General features: G+C 31.0%; 2 protein-coding genes across 3 annotated transcripts; one reads left to right on the top strand and one right to left on the bottom strand.

Annotated features, from left to right (window-relative positions):
* Positions 1 to 3277: 3277 nt before the first annotated feature.
* LOC145108286 (UBQ, helicase-c and DEAD-like helicase domain-containing protein) lies at positions 3278 to 10979 on the bottom strand. Of its 2 annotated transcripts, none has more exons than XM_079045312.1 (24): positions 10749 to 10979; positions 9836 to 10531; positions 9509 to 9605; positions 9313 to 9410; positions 9089 to 9247; positions 8888 to 8956; positions 8685 to 8807; positions 8451 to 8600; positions 8218 to 8349; positions 8062 to 8141; positions 7353 to 7447; positions 7177 to 7244; positions 6986 to 7087; positions 6830 to 6900; positions 5749 to 5856; positions 5604 to 5679; positions 5375 to 5511; positions 4850 to 5294; positions 4610 to 4765; positions 4256 to 4536; positions 4043 to 4166; positions 3829 to 3924; positions 3656 to 3718; positions 3278 to 3479 (listed from the first exon to the last, which is right to left on the bottom strand). In XM_079045312.1, exons 1-24 carry the CDS (start codon positions 10905 to 10907, stop codon positions 3426 to 3428), a joined length of 3639 nt encoding a protein of 1212 aa, XP_078901438.1. In that variant the 5' UTR covers positions 10908 to 10979; the 3' UTR covers positions 3278 to 3425. The 2 variants fall into 2 exon arrangements, with proteins under 2 accessions (XP_078901438.1, XP_078901439.1); XM_079045313.1 differs by having other exon boundaries at positions 10675 to 10776.
* A 4644-nt stretch (positions 10980 to 15623) lies between these two features.
* Positions 15624 to 16607, top strand: BASL (breaking of asymmetry in the stomatal lineage). Its single transcript, XM_079087507.1, has 3 exons — positions 15624 to 16041; positions 16141 to 16295; positions 16383 to 16607. Exons 1-3 carry the CDS (start codon positions 15679 to 15681, stop codon positions 16477 to 16479), a joined length of 615 nt encoding a protein of 204 aa, XP_078943633.1. The 5' UTR covers positions 15624 to 15678; the 3' UTR covers positions 16480 to 16607.
* Positions 16608 to 18894: the final 2287 nt, after the last annotated feature.

Raw genomic sequence — 18894 nt, 5'->3', positions numbered from 1 at the left:
TCCTTAATAAAATAACAAATTATTTATCTCAATGTCCTTATGCTATTTAGGTCATGAGGCAAACCCAAAAGGACCCTGCTATTATTAGAAATATCTTCAAAACAATTAATGACGTTGGACACTATTTCCTATAGTAGTCGTCACAAATCTTTATTTGGAAACATAATTTTGAACACTGAGATTGAGTCTTATCCATGTATCAGGTTCATACATATATCTAGAACAAAGGAATAACTGATCACTTATCTAAGGGTCGAATCCTGATTAGATCAGATTTGGAAGTTGCATTGGATAGCTAACTCTCTGTGGATTATTGGAGAAGTATTAGACCTCATATAGTTGATGACTTGTCCAAATGGGAGACTGTTAGACAGAGTATCCAAGATCATTAACTATTAGTAATATTTATAATAATAATAGGGCCATTTTGGGTTGCCATCATGACCCATTTGAGCAATAACGAATTAGGATAAAAATAAGTTTGTTAATTTATTATGAATTAATAAATTAATTGGAAATTATTTTGGAATTAATTAAATAGTTTTAATTAATTAAAAAGGTTGAATATTAATTAATTAAGTTGTTAATTAATTAGAATGTTCCAGAACCCTCCAGGAGATGATAGGGACTAAAATAAAATAAGGATAGGGACTATCCTTAAGTTTTTTAGTTGCTTTAGGATTAAGCAATTGTAGCCTATAAATAGGAAGCTAGAGATAAACCCCTAGGTATTCCTTATTCCAATTTGTTCTTCCATCACTCTAGTTTCTCCTTGGACGAAAATTAAACCTTTAGGGTTTAGAATTTTCGTTTCCTCATCCCCTCTCCTAGGATTTGTCAATTTTGCTTTTTTAGTGTTTTGGATGTGATGCCATTACAGGGATTCTGGTTTGGATCCTCCCATCCAAGCAAGGTTTCCCGAACAAGACCACAATCAAGAAATCAAGAAGATCAAGATCAAGATGTTAGTTATTTACAGTTTTTATAAGTATGTTGCTATAATAGAACAAACCTAGATCTATTAGAGTGCATGTACACATAGGGTTTCGTTTTTGTTTCCGCTGTCAAAACTAGTATGTATAGAATGCAATAAAACCCATCAGTATTAGCGTGTGTTTATGCTGACGGTAACCCAATGTGGGGCTTTGAAGTTATTGCAATGTGACTGAAGAAACTTACACCTCAAGATGATGATCCTGAAGATTTGTGATAAGGATCAAAATTCAAATCAAGATAGAGCATCCAAGATTACCATAAGACTCTTGATCTTAGGGATTGCATATCTAGCCCATACCTAGTATTTATGTAATGCTAGGGTTTTGTTCTCATTAAGTCTTTTGTAATTGTAATCAATAATTCTTTAAGTGAAGATTACCTTTGAGAGTTTGTTCTCGTAACCATAGTTTGTTCTTGGTTATCTCTCAAATTGTAAAGTTGTTGATCAATACAAATCACTATATAAGTCTTTCTATGTGTTCTTTGTTCGTATTTATTGTTTGATTTAGTTTCGAATATTTAGATTTGTATTCTAAAAACCAAAATCAAATTGGATTCACTTGATCAGATTGAAATGATACATTCAAACAAACACTTGAAATCACAATGCACTAGATGAAGACTTGCACATCACAGTGTTAAGATTACAAAAAACTGATGCATACAGTTTTGGCCTAAAACTGCACCATGCTCACTCAAACTTATAGCAATTCCAAACACAAAACAATTTTACTAATATAACAAAAAAAATAGAAGAAAAAGTTCTTTTTGAAAGTACAATATCTTATAAGAAATAAAATGAAAGTAAATTACCATATAAAAATAAATGAAAAGTGTGATATTATAACACAAATATATGAACATATATTATTATTTATTGCATTTAGCCATATATATTTAACAATAAGAACAAGATTTAGCCCTATGATGGGAGTTTAATGGTTGAGGAGTTAAATTTCACACATGAGGTCAACGGTCTAAATCCAAATCCTGACACACTCAAAATATTGCTAGTATTACGCGATTACATGGGCCTTGGACGGTTTCACGTGAGTCGTTCATATCATGCGGTTTACATTTTTTTTAAGAACAAGATTTATGAATCTTGATGAATAGTATAATTAGAAATAAAACTTTTATAATCATAAACCTTAAGTAACCTAAACTTACAATCGGATTCATATACAATATTTGGTAGGATCAAAATCTTTTAACAGTTTAATTGGTAAGTTATGTTTATATAATATAAAGGCGGAGACTGTCCGGGACAGTCTGAAAAAACAAGTCAGTCTAAAACGAGACCAGACAAAAAAAATCCTAAAAAAGACCGGCCGAGACTATCCGGGTCAGTCCGAAAAAACGAACCGTTTCAAGATCGGCCCAAAAAAGACCAACCCAAAAGCGGTTTCAAAAAAGACCGGAAGTCAAAGCTTATAAACATATCATTTTTGTGGTAATTACATTTTTTTTAAACACACATTACCCAACTTTTTCCCTTTTTTCTTTCTTTTATTAAATTTTAAAGTATCATTTTTAATAAATTTTAATTTATCATTTTAGCGTTAAACACTCAAAGACCGCGAGGCCGGACCGGAAAAGATAAGACCGGTCCAGACAGGCCGAAACGTCTAGATACAATCCAAAAAAAGACCAAATGTCCAAGATTCTCGCCAATATCAATGTGCATCTCTAACTAACATTAATGACACACTCATCCATTTTTATCAACATGAAACCCTTACAACAAAAAATCACTTTATGAACCACTGGTGTAATAAATAAAATATGTGAACAATATCCATCAGTTTCAATAAAACATGTCGAGAGTTGTATAGTCTATAACTTTTATAGCACATTTCGTATTTTTACATTTTGGTCTAAAGTCTAAATGTATTAATTTTCATGCTTCCTACATAAAAACTTCAATTTACCGATATTTCAACAAAATACATCGAAAAAAACATTATTAATTATGAAATTAGCAAAATTAGTCGCTCATCTTTCAAAAATCATAAGCATAAACATTACAAATAATTTTACCTTCTACGGAAGAAAAAAAAATGCATCTCTCGTTGCATATGCTTGAACTTAATCATGAACATGAGTGAAATTGCTAAAGCCAATGTAACATTTTGGGTTTACTTTTCCATATCAAAATACTTTGAATATAATATCAAAACCATTTAATCAACGTTTTCAAAAACTACAATTAAGTTCCGAATCTTGAAAGATACTTTAACCTTCAATAATCAAATATTTTTTTTCAAGTATACAACAAAAATGAACACCAATACAACCTTTATTTTTAAATCCCAAAAATAATCATATACAAAACTCCAAAACTGATTTGTTTAATTTTTGAAAACAATGAGACGATAATTAACCAAAAGTTCAATGTCCTACCATATTTACAAATCTAGCTCAACAAGTCATGAAAGAGTGGAAGTATCTGCAAAGTTTGATTTCTCCAATTCTAAAACACCCTGCAATAACATCACAACTTAGTAAAGTCAACATTAACACATGATTATATGCATGAAGTAGCAATAGACTTTCATTAATTCGTTTAAGCAATTTTCACTAAAAGAAATACTGAAACTACAATACGGAATATGATGCTACTTTTTGCATTTAGTTAAATTTGGTGTTTGGCAATAACCTTAATAATCATCATCGCTGCATCTTTATGCAAAACTTCATTGTACTCATGACACGAAAGATTCTGAAATATTCCAAACAATAAAAAGTACAAATTACATTACTAATTTAGATATTAAAAACAAAAAGAAAAAAAAAATACTACAAATAAACAGCAAGTGGAAAGAAACTAACTTGAACACAATTAGGACAACCAGCATCACCAGAGCAACAACATGATGTGATAAGTTCCAATGCAGCACTTAAAAGCTCAGTAAAAATAGGTTGAACCTACACGCAATATTTTATTATTATTATTATTATATTATTATTATTATTATTATCAAATTTTGTATTTTTTTCTTTTTTTTGTCAACATGGACAGATGACGTGGCAAGTTTATTTTGACCTGTGATGAAATGCCTGTTCCTCCAGGGCGTGAATCATATAATAAAATTCTTTCGGGAATGTAACGAGTATCATGAGGATTCACACACTCTGAAGCCAAATCCGATGAGTTGCAAATTATATACCTACATTCAGTTTCAAACAACCATGGAATGGAATCTCAAATTCCAATTCCGCCGGAATCATTTGGAAGTTACCTTGTATTTAGACTTACAGAGGAACAATATGTAGAAGTGCATGCCCTGCAGCATGCAAGCCTCCACGAAAGGAATAATTCTCCATTTCCACAGCTGTTTTTATTGATTGTGGGACCCGTATCCAAACAGCCATTGACTCATATGTATAACTAGGAAGTGATAGATCAACTGTATCAAAAACTCTATTGCTTCCTTTCCAAATCCTTCTAAATCCAAACCAATTAGTAGTGACTTTACATGGATTTGATTGAGCAGATGTTTTTGAGTGATAAATGTTAGGAATTTTTGCTGGGTATGCCTGGAATAAAAGTAAAATTTAACTTAAAATATAAAATGGAAGAAATTAACAGATGATTTAGGTTGAAACTTACAATGTGACCTCCTACAACTTCAATGTCAGTGAAATCACGAATCTTGGTGTAGTATTTTAAATCAGCTTCTTGACAGGAAGCGATTTTTGTAGATAAATTAAGATTCTTGACTAAATAGGTTTTCCCTTGCTGCATATAAACGGCACCTTCATAGACCTGAATGATGAATTAAACATAAGGTGATATGATATAATTATATATAAAATATAATCCATTTCCCATGTTTAAAATAATAGTTACCTGAAAGAAAGCTTTACTCTCTTCAATTTCTTCAAGAACTTGGTCATTTTTCATGTCAATTACTTTGTATCTCTCTGATTCTATTGCACGTATGCTAACACCACGAGAAGGTATTTTCTCAGGCCCAATGTAGTTCCAAATTTCAGCAGAGGGATTGAAAGTGACATAACCCTTACTTTTAAGGGCTAATAATGTAGTTTTTAGGTCAGGACCAAAGTACTTCTCATCATGAGCAACACTTATCGGGTGTTCAAGTGATGCACAGACTAAATGTTGTTGAAGAACCTGAGGGTTTTTAGCATCCACGTGGCAACATTCTATTGGTCCTTTGAAGAGTTTGTGAGGGAATTTCATAAAGTATTGATCGAGAGGTCCTTCAAATGCAACATATATAGCAAGTGATGGTTGTTCCCTTCTTCCAGACCTTCCAGCTTGTTGCCATAAGCTAATTAAAATTGAAATTTTTTATTATAATAATGAGAATAAATAAATAAAAAAATTCAAAAGAGTATAAAATTAACATACCTAGCTATAGTTCCAGGAAACCCTAGATGAAGAGTGACATCAATGTGTCCAACATCGATCCCTAATTCAAGAGCATTTGTAGCAGCAACACCACGAATTTTCCCACTAAAAAGGTCGCTTTCAAGTCTTCTCCTATCCTATTTTATCATTTACGTAAATGGAAGATCAATAAATACATAAAGTTTAAAAAAGAAAAAAAAAACGAATGTTTATATAATTATATACTAACATGAGCAGTGTAGCCAGCTCGATAAGCAAACACGGAATTTACAAGATCAGGTGCGGTTTTCTGAAGACTTTCGCGTCTGATAACAGGCAAAGGTTAATTCGGTAATTTCTCATATTAAGAATGTAAAGGGGAAAAGGAGACATACGTATAGCTCAATACGAGTTCAGATAGTTTGCGTGTTTTGCAAAATGCAATGCAACGAAGTCCATGTTGAATAATTTCTGCAAACAGATATGAAACTTCCAATATAGGACTACAAAAAAGCAAAAATTATAATCATTGAAGAGCTAATTCAAAAGTAAAATATCTTAAATATGATTATAGACAAAATTTCAAAAATGGTCCTTGTTGTTGTCAAAATTATGTGGTTTTGGTCCAGAAATGTTTTGTGGTGCAAAAATGATCCAATTTTGGATACGCGTTTTTGGTCCAAAAATGTTAACTTTAACGGTTGGACTGTTAACTTTTTTAAAATGACAATTTTAACCTCAGGGACCATTTCTGCAACCAAACTATACGGACCATTTTTGCATCTATTCTTTTTTATTTTATTTAATTATTATACATTAATTCTTTTAATTAATTCTTCTTTTAATCTTTTTATTGGATTACTTTTTTTTAGTGTATTATTATATATTATTTTTAATATATAATATTTATATATTAATAAGCATTACTTTATTTTAGATTATTAATTACGTTTAGTTAATAATCTTTTAATTTCTTTTTTAATAGATTATTTCTTTTTATTGGATTATTTTATATTAATGAATATTATATATTTAAAATAATATTTATTAATATATAATAATCCGATAAAAAGAAATAATCTATTAAAAAAGAAATTAATTAAATGTAACTAATAATCCAATAAACTAATATTTACTAATATATAAATACTATATATTAAAAATAATATTTATTAATATATAATAATAAAATAAAAAAGTAATCCAATAAAAGAAATTTAAAAAAAAAAAATTAATGTATAATAATTGAATAAAATTAAAAAGAAGAGATGCAAAAATGGTTTGTTGTAGTTTTCTTGCAGAAATGGTCCCTAAAGTTAAAATTGTCATTTTAAAAAAAGTTAACAGTCAAGTTGTTAAAGTTAACATTTTTGGACCAAAATCGCACAAGGTATCCAAAATTGGACCATTTGTGCACCACAAAACATTTTGTACCAAAACCACATAATTTTGACAACCACAATTTTGCATATATACCTTGAGCGTCCAAGGAAAACTGTTCTTTCAAATTTGTCAGTATCTATGCTGCTTCTACTTCTCTTGTTAACCTGTAAATTTCAAAAAATCATAAAAAGAAACAATCAATATCTTGTAATTTGTTAGAAATACACAAAAGAATCAAGAAATATTTACATTTTTCATGCGTAAAGGAGGGTTCCAGAGAACAAAAAGTTTAGGGCCAGAAGGGCTTCCATCTTTGTGAATTAACTCCATTGTTGGTAAGCTTGAAAGTTCCTAAAAAGTTATAAAAAAAAATGGATAAATAATTAAATATAATGCAACGTGTCATCTGATTATGAAAAAAAAAAGTATCATTTTAGTACCATTGTATGTTCACGTGGATTAGCAGAGGTTGCAGTGCAAAATATAAAAGACGGATCACTCCCGTAAACTACAAATATGAAAGCAGGATTCGAGGGTAAATATGTAAATTTACAAAAACAATAGTAGAAACAAAATATAAAGTCTGGATTTTAGTGTTAATAGTTAATATTAATACCATGAGCACAGAGTCGAAGAAGCCTCCTTATAATAAGAGCAGCATGGCATCCAAATGCTCCCTTATATGAATGAGCTTCATCAACCACCACATACCTTTTACATAAAAACATACTATTTTTTTAAATCTAAAATATAGACAAAGTTACATAAATGGTCCCTGTGGTTTACCAAAGGTCACAAACTTAGTCCTTGCTAATTTTTTTTGATACAAATGGTCCTTGTGGTTTCTAAAATTGCATGAATGATCCCTGTGGTTTTTAAAACTTGCACCAATAGTCTCTTAACTACATAAAATGACTTTTTTACCCTTTCTTAATTTCTTTTATCTGGACCAACACATACCTATTACATAAAAACATATTTTTTTAAAATCTAAAATATAGACAAAGTTACATAAATGGTCCCTGTGGTTTACCAAAGGTCACAAACTTAGTCTCTACTAATTTTTTTTACGAACATAGTCCCTGTGGTTTCTAAAACTTGTGTGGTTGGTCCTGCTAAAAGAAATTAAGAAAGGGCAAAAAAGTCATTTTATGTAGTTCAAAGACTATTGGTGCAAGTTTTAGAAACCACAGGGTTTAGAAACCACAAGGACCATTTGTATCAAAAAAAAATAGCAAGGACTAAGTTTGTGACCTTTGGTAAACCACAGGGACCATTTATGTAATTTTGTCTAAAATATATGATCATTTATTATAAAGTATAACCTGAGGTTTGATAAGAATCGTTGGAATTGGTTATGAAAGGGCAAGATTGACATATGGAGCATATCTGGATTTGTAATCAACTACAAATAGTTTAACAAATTTAGTCAAAATAATCAAATTTGATACCCTCAAAATAAGAATAAATTACGAAAATACCAGTCTAGAATTATCACGAAGCCATAATCTATCTTCATGAGAAGTATCTCCATCATATATACCAATGTTTAAGCCTACATAAAAACCTTCTGTCATAGATAACAATGCTCTTAGTTGATCTTGTGCCAAAGCCTACATGATGAATTTGATGTTTTCATTAAAAGGAAATGAAAATAAATCTAAAAAGTGAAAAAGGGTATAAAATTTTAACTAAATAAATTAAAAGAATGGACCTTTGTTGGAAAGAGATATAGAGCACAAGCTGAAGGATGTTGAGATAATACTTCAAGAACTGGTAAATTATAACAAAGAGACTTTCCACTTGATGTCATGGTTGAAATAACAACATTCTTTCCAGAAATTGATGCCTCAATTGACTCTGCCTAAAATACCATAAGAACAAATGAGAAATATATAAAATATAAAATAATAATAATGGATTTTTGGTTAACTACAAATGAAGATACCTGGTGGCTATATAACTTTGAGACACCTGAACATTTCAGTGCAGATTTAGTTCCTTCAGAAAGATAATCTGGAATCTTTACAAAATTGGCTATTCGGGCATTAATCTCTTCAATATGAACTATCTGTAATAGAGGATTAAATAATTGGGGTACATAGAAGGGTAGATTTGTAAATTTGTAACGATAAAGAATAAAGATGACACCTGTCCTTGGGAACCAAGGCCTGTCTTCAGATGCTCAACCATTTCTGTAGGCAGCAAAGGATTCGTTTCCTGTAAAGGAAAGCATTAATGGGACATGAAAATAAAATTATACATTTTGTGAATGAACTTGTATAGAAACAAGAAATGTAAAGAGAATTTCAAGAAAAAAAATGAAAAATGGAACTCAAAGATGACACCTACTTTACATTGTACTTCAGGTGAAAAGGAATCTGAGGGTTCAGACATGCTTCTTTTTGTTCTTTTAGCATCATTTTTAGTTTCTTTATGATTTCCTTCAGTTGCATGTAGCAAAAGATCATTTAAAAATAATGACTTGATTGTCTCTTTACCCTTTTTTTCCTGCATGAAAACATTTTGCTTATCATCTAAGTAAAATTTTATGAACTTTTAACATTTACACATACCATAAATGATTTAACAACTGCCCATAAATCGGCTCTGAAGGAACTTTCTCTTTTTTTTAAAGCATTAACTACTCTAGGAGTAGACATCTTTCTCTTACCTAAATAGAAACAAAAGCAGTTAAGTTAGTTGTGAATTAAAATGCAACCACTGTGGACTTGAGATCAAATAAAACCATCATAAAACGATTAGGTATACCTTTAATTTGGTATTTAAGATCTGATTTTGACTTAATGACAACAATGGAATTGTTTGACCTTTTACCTTCAGCATCATTGTCAATAAATTGTATAACCTGCAAAAGAAAAAGAGACATGTTTTGAGTGAACAATGATACAGTTCTAGTAAGTACTTGAGCTAATAAATCTTAGAGGCTGTTTCTTTTTGCCTTAATGAGTTAAGCACTTAATCTGGACAGCTATACATGAATGTTTCTTTTTGACTTTATCAAGACAGATTGACTTAATAGTTTAAGCCAAAAAAAACAGCACATTAGTCATACAGATCTGTAGCATGGACAATTACCTGAGGACAAAGCACAGCAAGATTCTCAAGATAAGCAGATTCAAATCCAAATCCCAACTTACTTAGCTGGTCAAATCCACGCTCCAAACTGAATAGGGTAACTTTTCTCTGCTGCACTTGAAGAAAACTAGAGTAAATGTTCAAGAAATAAAAGGCCTTCAAAAGAACCTTCAGCCATGATGGACAAATACATGAATAAATACTGCCAGAAGCACCATGGAATTCACTGATTCGTGTATTTGCATTCATTAACATACAATTTTTGGTTTTTGGATCAGATAAACAGTTAACTGACTCCAAAACTTGCATAAACCCCTCACAGCTCTTTTCATCCAGTTCATCACTATCACATGATTGAAATGTGTTCAAAAGCTCGTTTATTGCCTCATCAATCAAGCTCTTCTCTGCTTCATTTCGAGTGTTGGATTTTGTATTCCCAGATTCAAATTGAGTATGACTCTCATTCCCATCAATTTCTGCATCCCGGAGAGAGGACAGATCTTGCATCATATCGGACCAAGCTGATTCAGCAAACTTTGAGGTGGAACACTGATGAAAATTTTGAGAATTTGTTTCATTCTCACATGGCTCCACGATTTTCTGTTTGTCCTTCTTTGTAAACGGAAGAAGAACAATAAATTCGCCATGGGAAATCAAGGTACTACTTATCTGACTCTGCAAGCTTAGTTTCGTGCCCTGAATCAACGTATTGCAATGCAGACAATCAGATTATAGTAACGCAGAAACTGAAAGAAATTGGAAGCAATTATAGTCTTTAAGTTTCTATGATCAGTGATATATAGTTATATACACATACATAAATAATTAAATATCAATACCGCAGTAATTGCCCCAATCTTCAAATTCACACACTCATTTCTACGCATGTGTATCAACATTTGAAAGCGAATACCTTGAGAAAAAGGTGGAAGTTCGAGGAAGTGGTTGCGGGAGGAAAGATTTGTTTAAGGAGAAGCTTGAGTTCTTGAATTGTCCTACTGGAGGAAATTGAGACAGTCATCGTTTCACCGGTTAGGGATCGGACTTCAATTTGCGTCTCTGGTTCTTCCATTCAACAGTTTTCCAACTGGGTTTTAGGGTTTTCTTCTGGTGTCACTGGTTCGCGGATAAACGATGAACAAAACCCTTCTACATGTGATGTCCGTTTGGTTAAACGCGCCAATATATAAATCTAACAATTTGTTTTTTTTTTTTTTTTTTAATTTGTGAAAATAATAAAAGTGTGCGTGTTCATATTGAGATTTTATTTTATTTTATTTATTTATTTATTTATTTATTTGAATTGAATTTGTTATTTTAATAAATATAGGTTTATAAAGGGGCGATTTTTTATTTTTTTACTAACTATTATATATTTTTTAAATAAATATAAATATTTAAATTATGACCTATTTAATGTATATTATAAGGTTGTTTGGCAAAGTTTGCTTAAATTAGCTTTTAACTTTTTAACTTATAGTTTATTAACTTATGACAGTATCATAACGGAGTTTCTAAAAAAGTGTTTGGCTAAGTTTATCCGGTGTCAAAACGTGATAAGCTTTTTAATTTATAGCGTATGTTTTTGTGTTGATGTAGGTTTAGGTTAAGGGGTATATTTGTTAATTTCTTTGAATGGTAAAATAAGGAGTTTTTTGATAAATAAGGGTAAGTAACTTATCAAAAAATGACTTATTGGAGGTTCCAAACAGCTATAAGTAGGGGTGTAAGTGAGCCGAGCTACTCGGGATCGACTCGTTAAAATCTCGACTCGAGCTCGAATTAAACGAGCCCGAGCCGAGCTCGAGCCTAAATGAGCCTAAACGAGCCTATATATATATATATATATATATATATATATATATATATATATATATATATATATATATATATATATATATATATATATGCTCGTTTAATCTCGTTTAGGCTCGCGAGCTCACTAAATTGTTCACGAGCCGAGCTCGAGCTTCATTTTAAGGCTCGAATCGAGCTCGAGCTCGAGCTCGAGCTTCTTCAAAATTAAACGAGCGGAGCTCGAGCTTGGTTAGGCTCGGGCTCGGCTCGGCTCGTTTACACCCTTAGCTATAAGCTGTTTTTTAAAACGTTTTTACCCAAACACTGATTTTGACTTATGCTGGTGTGGAACCGGTAATAAGTCAAAAAGCTCATTTTTTAAGCTTTGCCAAACACACTCTATAACTTCTCATTATAAATTAATTAAAGAATAAAGTTTTACATTGACGTAGCGGTTAAACGAGCAACAAGCTGTGTTGCAACCCGTTTTTGGATGGCAAAATTAATTATTCTAAAAACAACATCTATAGATCTTGGGGGCATAACATTACTATGCATGACCCGTTGGACTCTACTGAGTAGCTTCATAGCTTCTATTGCAAGGAAAACGAAAAGTATCAAATGCAAAAGGTATAAACGTGGGTTGATTTTTCATGCACGCTTTCTCATGTTTTGCCACTTTGCATGATGCAGTTTTTAAAGCAGCTTTCCCCACAGTGAAAACCCCACTTCCCAAGCTCACAAGAAGGGAAACCCCTGTTAGATCCAGGCATGCATGCTTCCCTCCAGCCCATCCAAATACTAAAACATCAGCTGGTCTAAGTGTTGATCTTTCTTCCAATGAGTCAGTCAGAAAGTTCATAGGTGCCTCTTTCTTGGCCAAAACCTCATCACGCCTAAATATGTCGAAAAAAACATCCCTAAACACATAGATATTTTCATTGTTGTCATCAACCAACTAATTTTGGCAAATGATATGGATTCAATTTTCCCCGTTCTAGCTTCTTATTTATTTTATTTGTCTTATCATATGTATGTACATTTTCTATAATTAACAAGATACATAAAATTTATTTATTTTGATAGAAAAAATATAATCCCGACTTGAGGAGCTATGTGGAGCTATCATGACTTAAAGAAGATCAAGACGAAAGTCGTGCTCAAATGGAAGTGGTGTTAAATAGAAATCAAACATTTCTAATGTGATTTGAACAATTTAATGTATTTATGATTGTACTTTTCTTCAAAACATGAAAAACTATAGATATTTTAACTTAGGAAAAACTGCAGTAAAGTCCTTATATATTGGTCTCATAATCGATTTACTCCTTATATCCTTTTTTTTATTCAATTAACTCTCAAAAACCGGTAATGGTATTCAATTTAACCCTTCTACCCAGCCAACAGGTAATCCTACTTTCAAAAATTATATTTTTGGCCTAGATTTCAAAATTTATGACAAATTTGGTCCAAAATTTACACTTTTGGCCCATATTTTAAATTGTATTACAAATTTGGTCCAAAATTTACCCTTTAGGCCCAAATTTTAGAATTTTGTTATGAATTCATCCTAACTTTAGTTTTTTTACAACTTTTTTCTCAAAATTTTGTTCCGAATATGTTTTTTCTTTATAAAATCATATTTATACAAAAAAATTTCACATAAAAAATCTTAAATTTTCTATATAAAAACTTATTTTTAAAAACTTTTTTTGTATACGAAATATCTATTTATAAAAATAGGTATTTATTAAGTACATAAATATATACAAATCTGTTTTTATAAAGAAAATGTAAACAAACACCTATTTTCATAGTACGATATATATATATATATATATATATATATATATATATATATATATATATATTATTATAAAATCGTGTTTGTATACAATTTTTTTATAAAAACTTATTTGAATAATTTTTTATATAATACGTGTTTGTATACATTTTACATATAAAAGTGTTTGAATATAAATGCATTTATTATAAAATAGGTGTTTATATATATATATATATATATATATATATATATATATATATATATACAAAAGCAATGTATACAAACACTTATTTAGGTGCATATAAATATGTTTTTACAAAACAAATGTATACGTTTACTATGAAATAGGTGTTTGTATACATTTTTTTTTATAAATATGTGTTTGCATACAAATGTATTTATAATAAAATATGTATTTGTATACATTTTTTTGTAAAATACATGTCTGTATACATTTTCTTTATGAAAACAGATTTTTATATGCTTATGTACTTAATAAATACCTATTTTTATAAATAGGTATTTCGTATACAAAAAAGTTTTTTTTTAAAAAAGTTTTTATATAGAAAATATAAGATTTTTTATGTGAAAATAATTTTTTTTTGAAAAATATGATTTTATAAAGAAAAAACATATTCGAAATAAATTTTTGAGAAAAAAAGTTGTAAAAAACCTAAAGTTAGGATAATTTCATAACAAAATTCTAAAATTTGAGCAAAAAGGGTAAATTTTGGATCAAATTTGTAGTAAAATTTAAAATCTGGGTCAAAAGTGTAAATTTTGGACCAATTTTGTAACAAATTTCAAAATCTGGGACAAAAATGTAATTTTTTAAAGTTGGATAACCTTTTGATCGGGTAAAATGGTTAAATGGAATACGATTACCAGTTTTTGGGACTTAATTGAATAAAAAAAATATATATAAAGACTAAATCGATTATGAGACAAATATGTAAGGACTTTATTGCAGTTCTCCCTTTAACTTATTTTAGTAGTTAAAATTTTCTTATTTTAATTTACATTATAAACTTTTATGTAGGTCAATATAAATTCAACCCATTTGTTTAACATGCTAGGTTAGGAACAAAAATAAACATGTCAACTCAATTTCATCCCAATTGTTCAACATTTTAAGTTAAGGTGGAAATATCAGCGTATCTAATTAAACAAGTGAGGTTGGATTGAGATTTGAGACCTATAACGAATTCAACTCATGTTCAAATGCAACATCAACCACCTCTTTGATCCATTAAACTTTCATCAAACGTACATTATCAACCACCTCTTTTACCCCTTAAGCTTTCATAAAACGTACATTATGGATGCTCTAAGCTTGGGAGAATACGATAATTTATTGGCCATTCATTTCATAGATTTAGGTTCTTCAACTTTTAGGATGAAATGTTGAAATATGACATAATTTTTGTAAACTTACAAAGCAAGTAATCTTAAATGATATTTAATTATGTTGTATTACTTAAATATGTACGCAGATAAGGAAAGTTATTTTTGTCGTTGAGTTTATATCAAAAGAATTTGTCAGTTTATATAAAGTCGATTGAGGGTTTTTCCGTATATTTTTTTTAATAGAACGTAATTCACACAAGAATCATGACAATGAATTTAAAATGTAAAACTAATACGTTTTTAAGTTTACGAAGTGAGTTTTTTTATTAGTTAGATATAGAATTGTTAATCTGGAATAAGAATATTAACCAGATTATGATTCTATTTATATCCGACTAAGAATGAATTTTATCATTGTTAGAAGATTTGTAAATTCGGTTTTCCTTTTTTGACAACTTCACAACGCTACATTCATCAATTATTTATCGATATTTTTATGAAGAGAATAAACATTTTTACTAATGTTCAGAAAATTGATTTGGAAGAGCTAAAACCAAAAATAATAACTTGTTTTTAGATTATATTTGTAATATACTTCAAATTGAAGATGATTAACAATAACAAATCAGAATTATTGTAAGTTCAAATTTATTTTTCCCTCTTTGAACATTAAATACTGATTTTTGTTAAATTAGATATTAAATTAAAATCTTACTTATTTATTTATTTATTTGGGAGGGAAGAGAGTATTTTAGAAAAGGGAAGAAGCATTATGAAGCGGTTTCCATGTATATCTCCCATGATTTGCTCAACAATTCACACATAACTGATCCTTTTCAACATTTCAAATATCAAAGGATAAATTCAAACCCTAAAATTCCCTCTTCTCTTTCTAGAAACTGAAAAATCAGACATGAGTACGCCTTATACGTTGATGAGATGTCGGATGAAAGATTTGATTTCGTGTTTCAAAGCTTGTAAAGTTCCGATAGAGGAAGAAGAAAATGAATCTGATTACCAGAATCCAAAACCATCGTCAATAGATCATCAGAATCGCCAAAGAGACAAAGGAGTACTGGAACTCGGAACGACGGCGGAGAAGGGCGGAGGAGGAGAAGAGTCGCCGACAAGCTGGCAATCGTGTGAATCTGAAGAAGATGAATACATCGTGTTTTACTTCAGAGATGACGACGCGGGAGTCGATGTGATTGAGGAGAGAGGCTTAGAGAACTCAATTTCGAGGAATCAGAACGTCAATCCCGTCGATCGTCGGAAGGTTTTATTTTTTTGAATCAATTTAAATGTTCCCTCCTTCATTGATTTAACGACTTTGATTTCAAATTCGAGTATTGAATTTTTAACACTGAATTTGCAGAAACATGAAACAAGGAGAATCGAAGTTGATTCAAAGTCGATTCCATCCACAACCAAGGAGATGAATGACTGGTCGAAGCATGAATCCCAAGAACACAAAGACACATTGGGGGAATCGAGCGACTCATCAAGTACAAGCTCTTTCGCTTTTCCAACGTAAGTAATTACAACAAACCCATATCACCATTTTTGAAATTGAAGAACAAAATGATCAAAATCAGCAGTTTGATTAATGTTTTGCAGAATTCAAAGCGAATGGACTGGTAGCCCTGTGTTGATGCCAAGACCAGAAGGACACAACAAGACAAGGAGTGTTTGTATTCAATGCTGTAAATTCTAGCTTCTTCATTTTACTCATCCATATACAGCATGTTGACTTTTCAAACTGGTCAATATTTCAGAACAATTGATCAAAGCAGAGCCATGGCCATGGAATCTTGAAAGATTTAACAAGCAATCAATGGTATTCAGATGTTGTTGAAGCCTATTTGCCCATTGTCTTCCAATGTAATGGAACTTTTGGAAACAATCATGTTTATGGTTTAGTTTATAACTTTATATATACATTTAATTATTTTATCATAGTCTTTGTTGATGTTGTTAACAACCCTGTTTGTTTTCATGCTCAATTTGTTTTACTAATTATGACTTATGTTGAGGTTCAAGTTATGAAGTGGTTAAGTTGTTTCTTAGTTATCGAATTGCTCAAAAATTACTTAATACTTTTTTGTTATTACATTTTGGTTACATTTTCGATTTATAAATAAAATGTCTAATCACATAAGTTCCATAACATATTTGTTACGAACATAGTGGGTCCCTTTTTATCGTATTTCATAACTTTATATATTCATCAACAACAACAAATTTAAAGCCACATGATGAAATCCGACTTTAATCAATTAAAAGATGTGTCATATTAGGAATCGTTTGATGGATTTAATACAATTCAAGATTAACGGATTCGTGGTGTAATACGGGTTTATGTGTACAAAATGAGGTCCTTATTATTGTTAAAAGGACAAAACTTCAAAAATGGTCCCTGTGGTTTCCGAAAATCTAAAGTTTACTCCCTAATCTTTAAAAACCTCACAGATGGTCCCTATGGTTTCAAAACAATGTTTAGTCCTTCCGCCTAACTCCGTCAGCTTTCTACCGTTAAGTGAGGGGTATTTTCATCATTTCAATACCCAGAGACCATTTATGAGGTTTTCTATTTTTTTTTTAAAAAAGAAAAAAAAAAGAAATTTAAAGGTCTCTCTCTCAATCAGTTTACTAATTCCATCGTTCATTCTCATTCCCAATCTTACGATACCAGAAGTGACAGTGAGAACGAGGGCTAGGGTTCTGACAACTTCAGGCGATGTAAAAAAACAATGGATCTCATCTGAATCTGAAGATGATAGCCGATAGATCGCCTCTAATTCTTATTTATTGAAGATCGTTTCTGCCATTGAAGGAACTCAACCATTGAAATCACCAAGATTCCAGAGATAAGAACTCCCCCTCGTTGACCATGTCGGAGTCATTACGGTCGTCGGAGGGTATTACCTCGTCGGCGTCATCGAGTTCATCATCGTCGGTAAGGTAAGTAGCAAGACGCATATGCTGCCTTCGGCGCATTTGTTTTGTGGCGTATACTTTGATCCACAGCTAAAACATAACCCTTTTTTCCTGCAATCCTCCCATTCTTGCTTAGATAGGTGTCAAGTACCGGGGCTCCAATTTATAGGTAGGGTTTTATCTGGGTAACAGGTAAAGGGCGGCCCATTAAAACTAAAGTATGCTTAAAATTAGGACTTGAGTAACCTGGAACTGATATGGGCCGTGAAAAGGGTCCGACACTAGGGAGAACGAGGTGGAAGGAGTGGATCAAGTTTTGACAATCGTCTTCCCGTTGTACAATCCCATTGCCATCTCAACGTTCCTCGAGAATTCCATAGCTTGGTCGCATGTAGAGAGGTTGAGTGTTCTAACCCAATTTTTGATTTATGGCTTTACCCCACGAAGAAACAATCCGATTGATTGCTCTTTAGATTGATTGGAAATCAGACCGGTCAAGGCTTCAAACTCTGAGATGTATTCTTCTACCCCTTTTTCTTGAAACAGGGAACCCACAGCCTCGTGAGCATTTCGAAAATGTGTACCACTGAATGATTGAGTAATTTGGTGTGAAATTGCTCCAACGTTGTTTGATAAGCAGGTTAGTGTACCAATGATGAGAGAGAGAGAGAGAGGTTAAATTTCTTTCATTTTTTCTTGTTTTAAATAAAAAATTAAGATAATAAGAGAAAACCTCATAAATGGTCATTGGTATTGAAATGACGAAAATGCCCCTCACTTAACGGTAGAAAGTTGACGGAGTAGGCGTAAGGACTAGACATTAAAAGCTTTGAAACCATAGGGACCATCTGTGAGGTTTTTAAAGATTAGGGACTAAACTTCAGATTTTTGGAAACCACAGGGACCATTTTTGAAGTTTTGTCTTGTTGTCTTATATATATCTTAGAAATCTTGAAGGATATATATATATATATATATATAGGAAAAGTGAATATACCCTTAAGGGTATATAAGCTTAGGTACCCAAACTCATAATAATACGTCGTTTTGTTTGATATATTCATTATAATATTGTTAAACTTCAATCCTTAACTTGATTTATATTCAATATTTTTAAAATTTCACTATTATGTTCTTCTTACCTCACATCTTTTTGTCGAACACTTACTAGACTATATATATTATTGTTGAA

The sequence above is a fragment of the Lactuca virosa genome, chromosome 4 (assembly GCF_052849685.1).
Source record: "Lactuca virosa cultivar CGN04683 chromosome 4, Lactuca_virosa_CGN04683_v6, whole genome shotgun sequence".
In the NCBI taxonomy this organism is placed as follows: Eukaryota; Viridiplantae; Streptophyta; class Magnoliopsida; order Asterales; family Asteraceae; genus Lactuca; species Lactuca virosa.
Note: the sequence above shows the minus strand (reverse complement) of the source record. Positions and strands in the feature narration are given on the sequence as shown.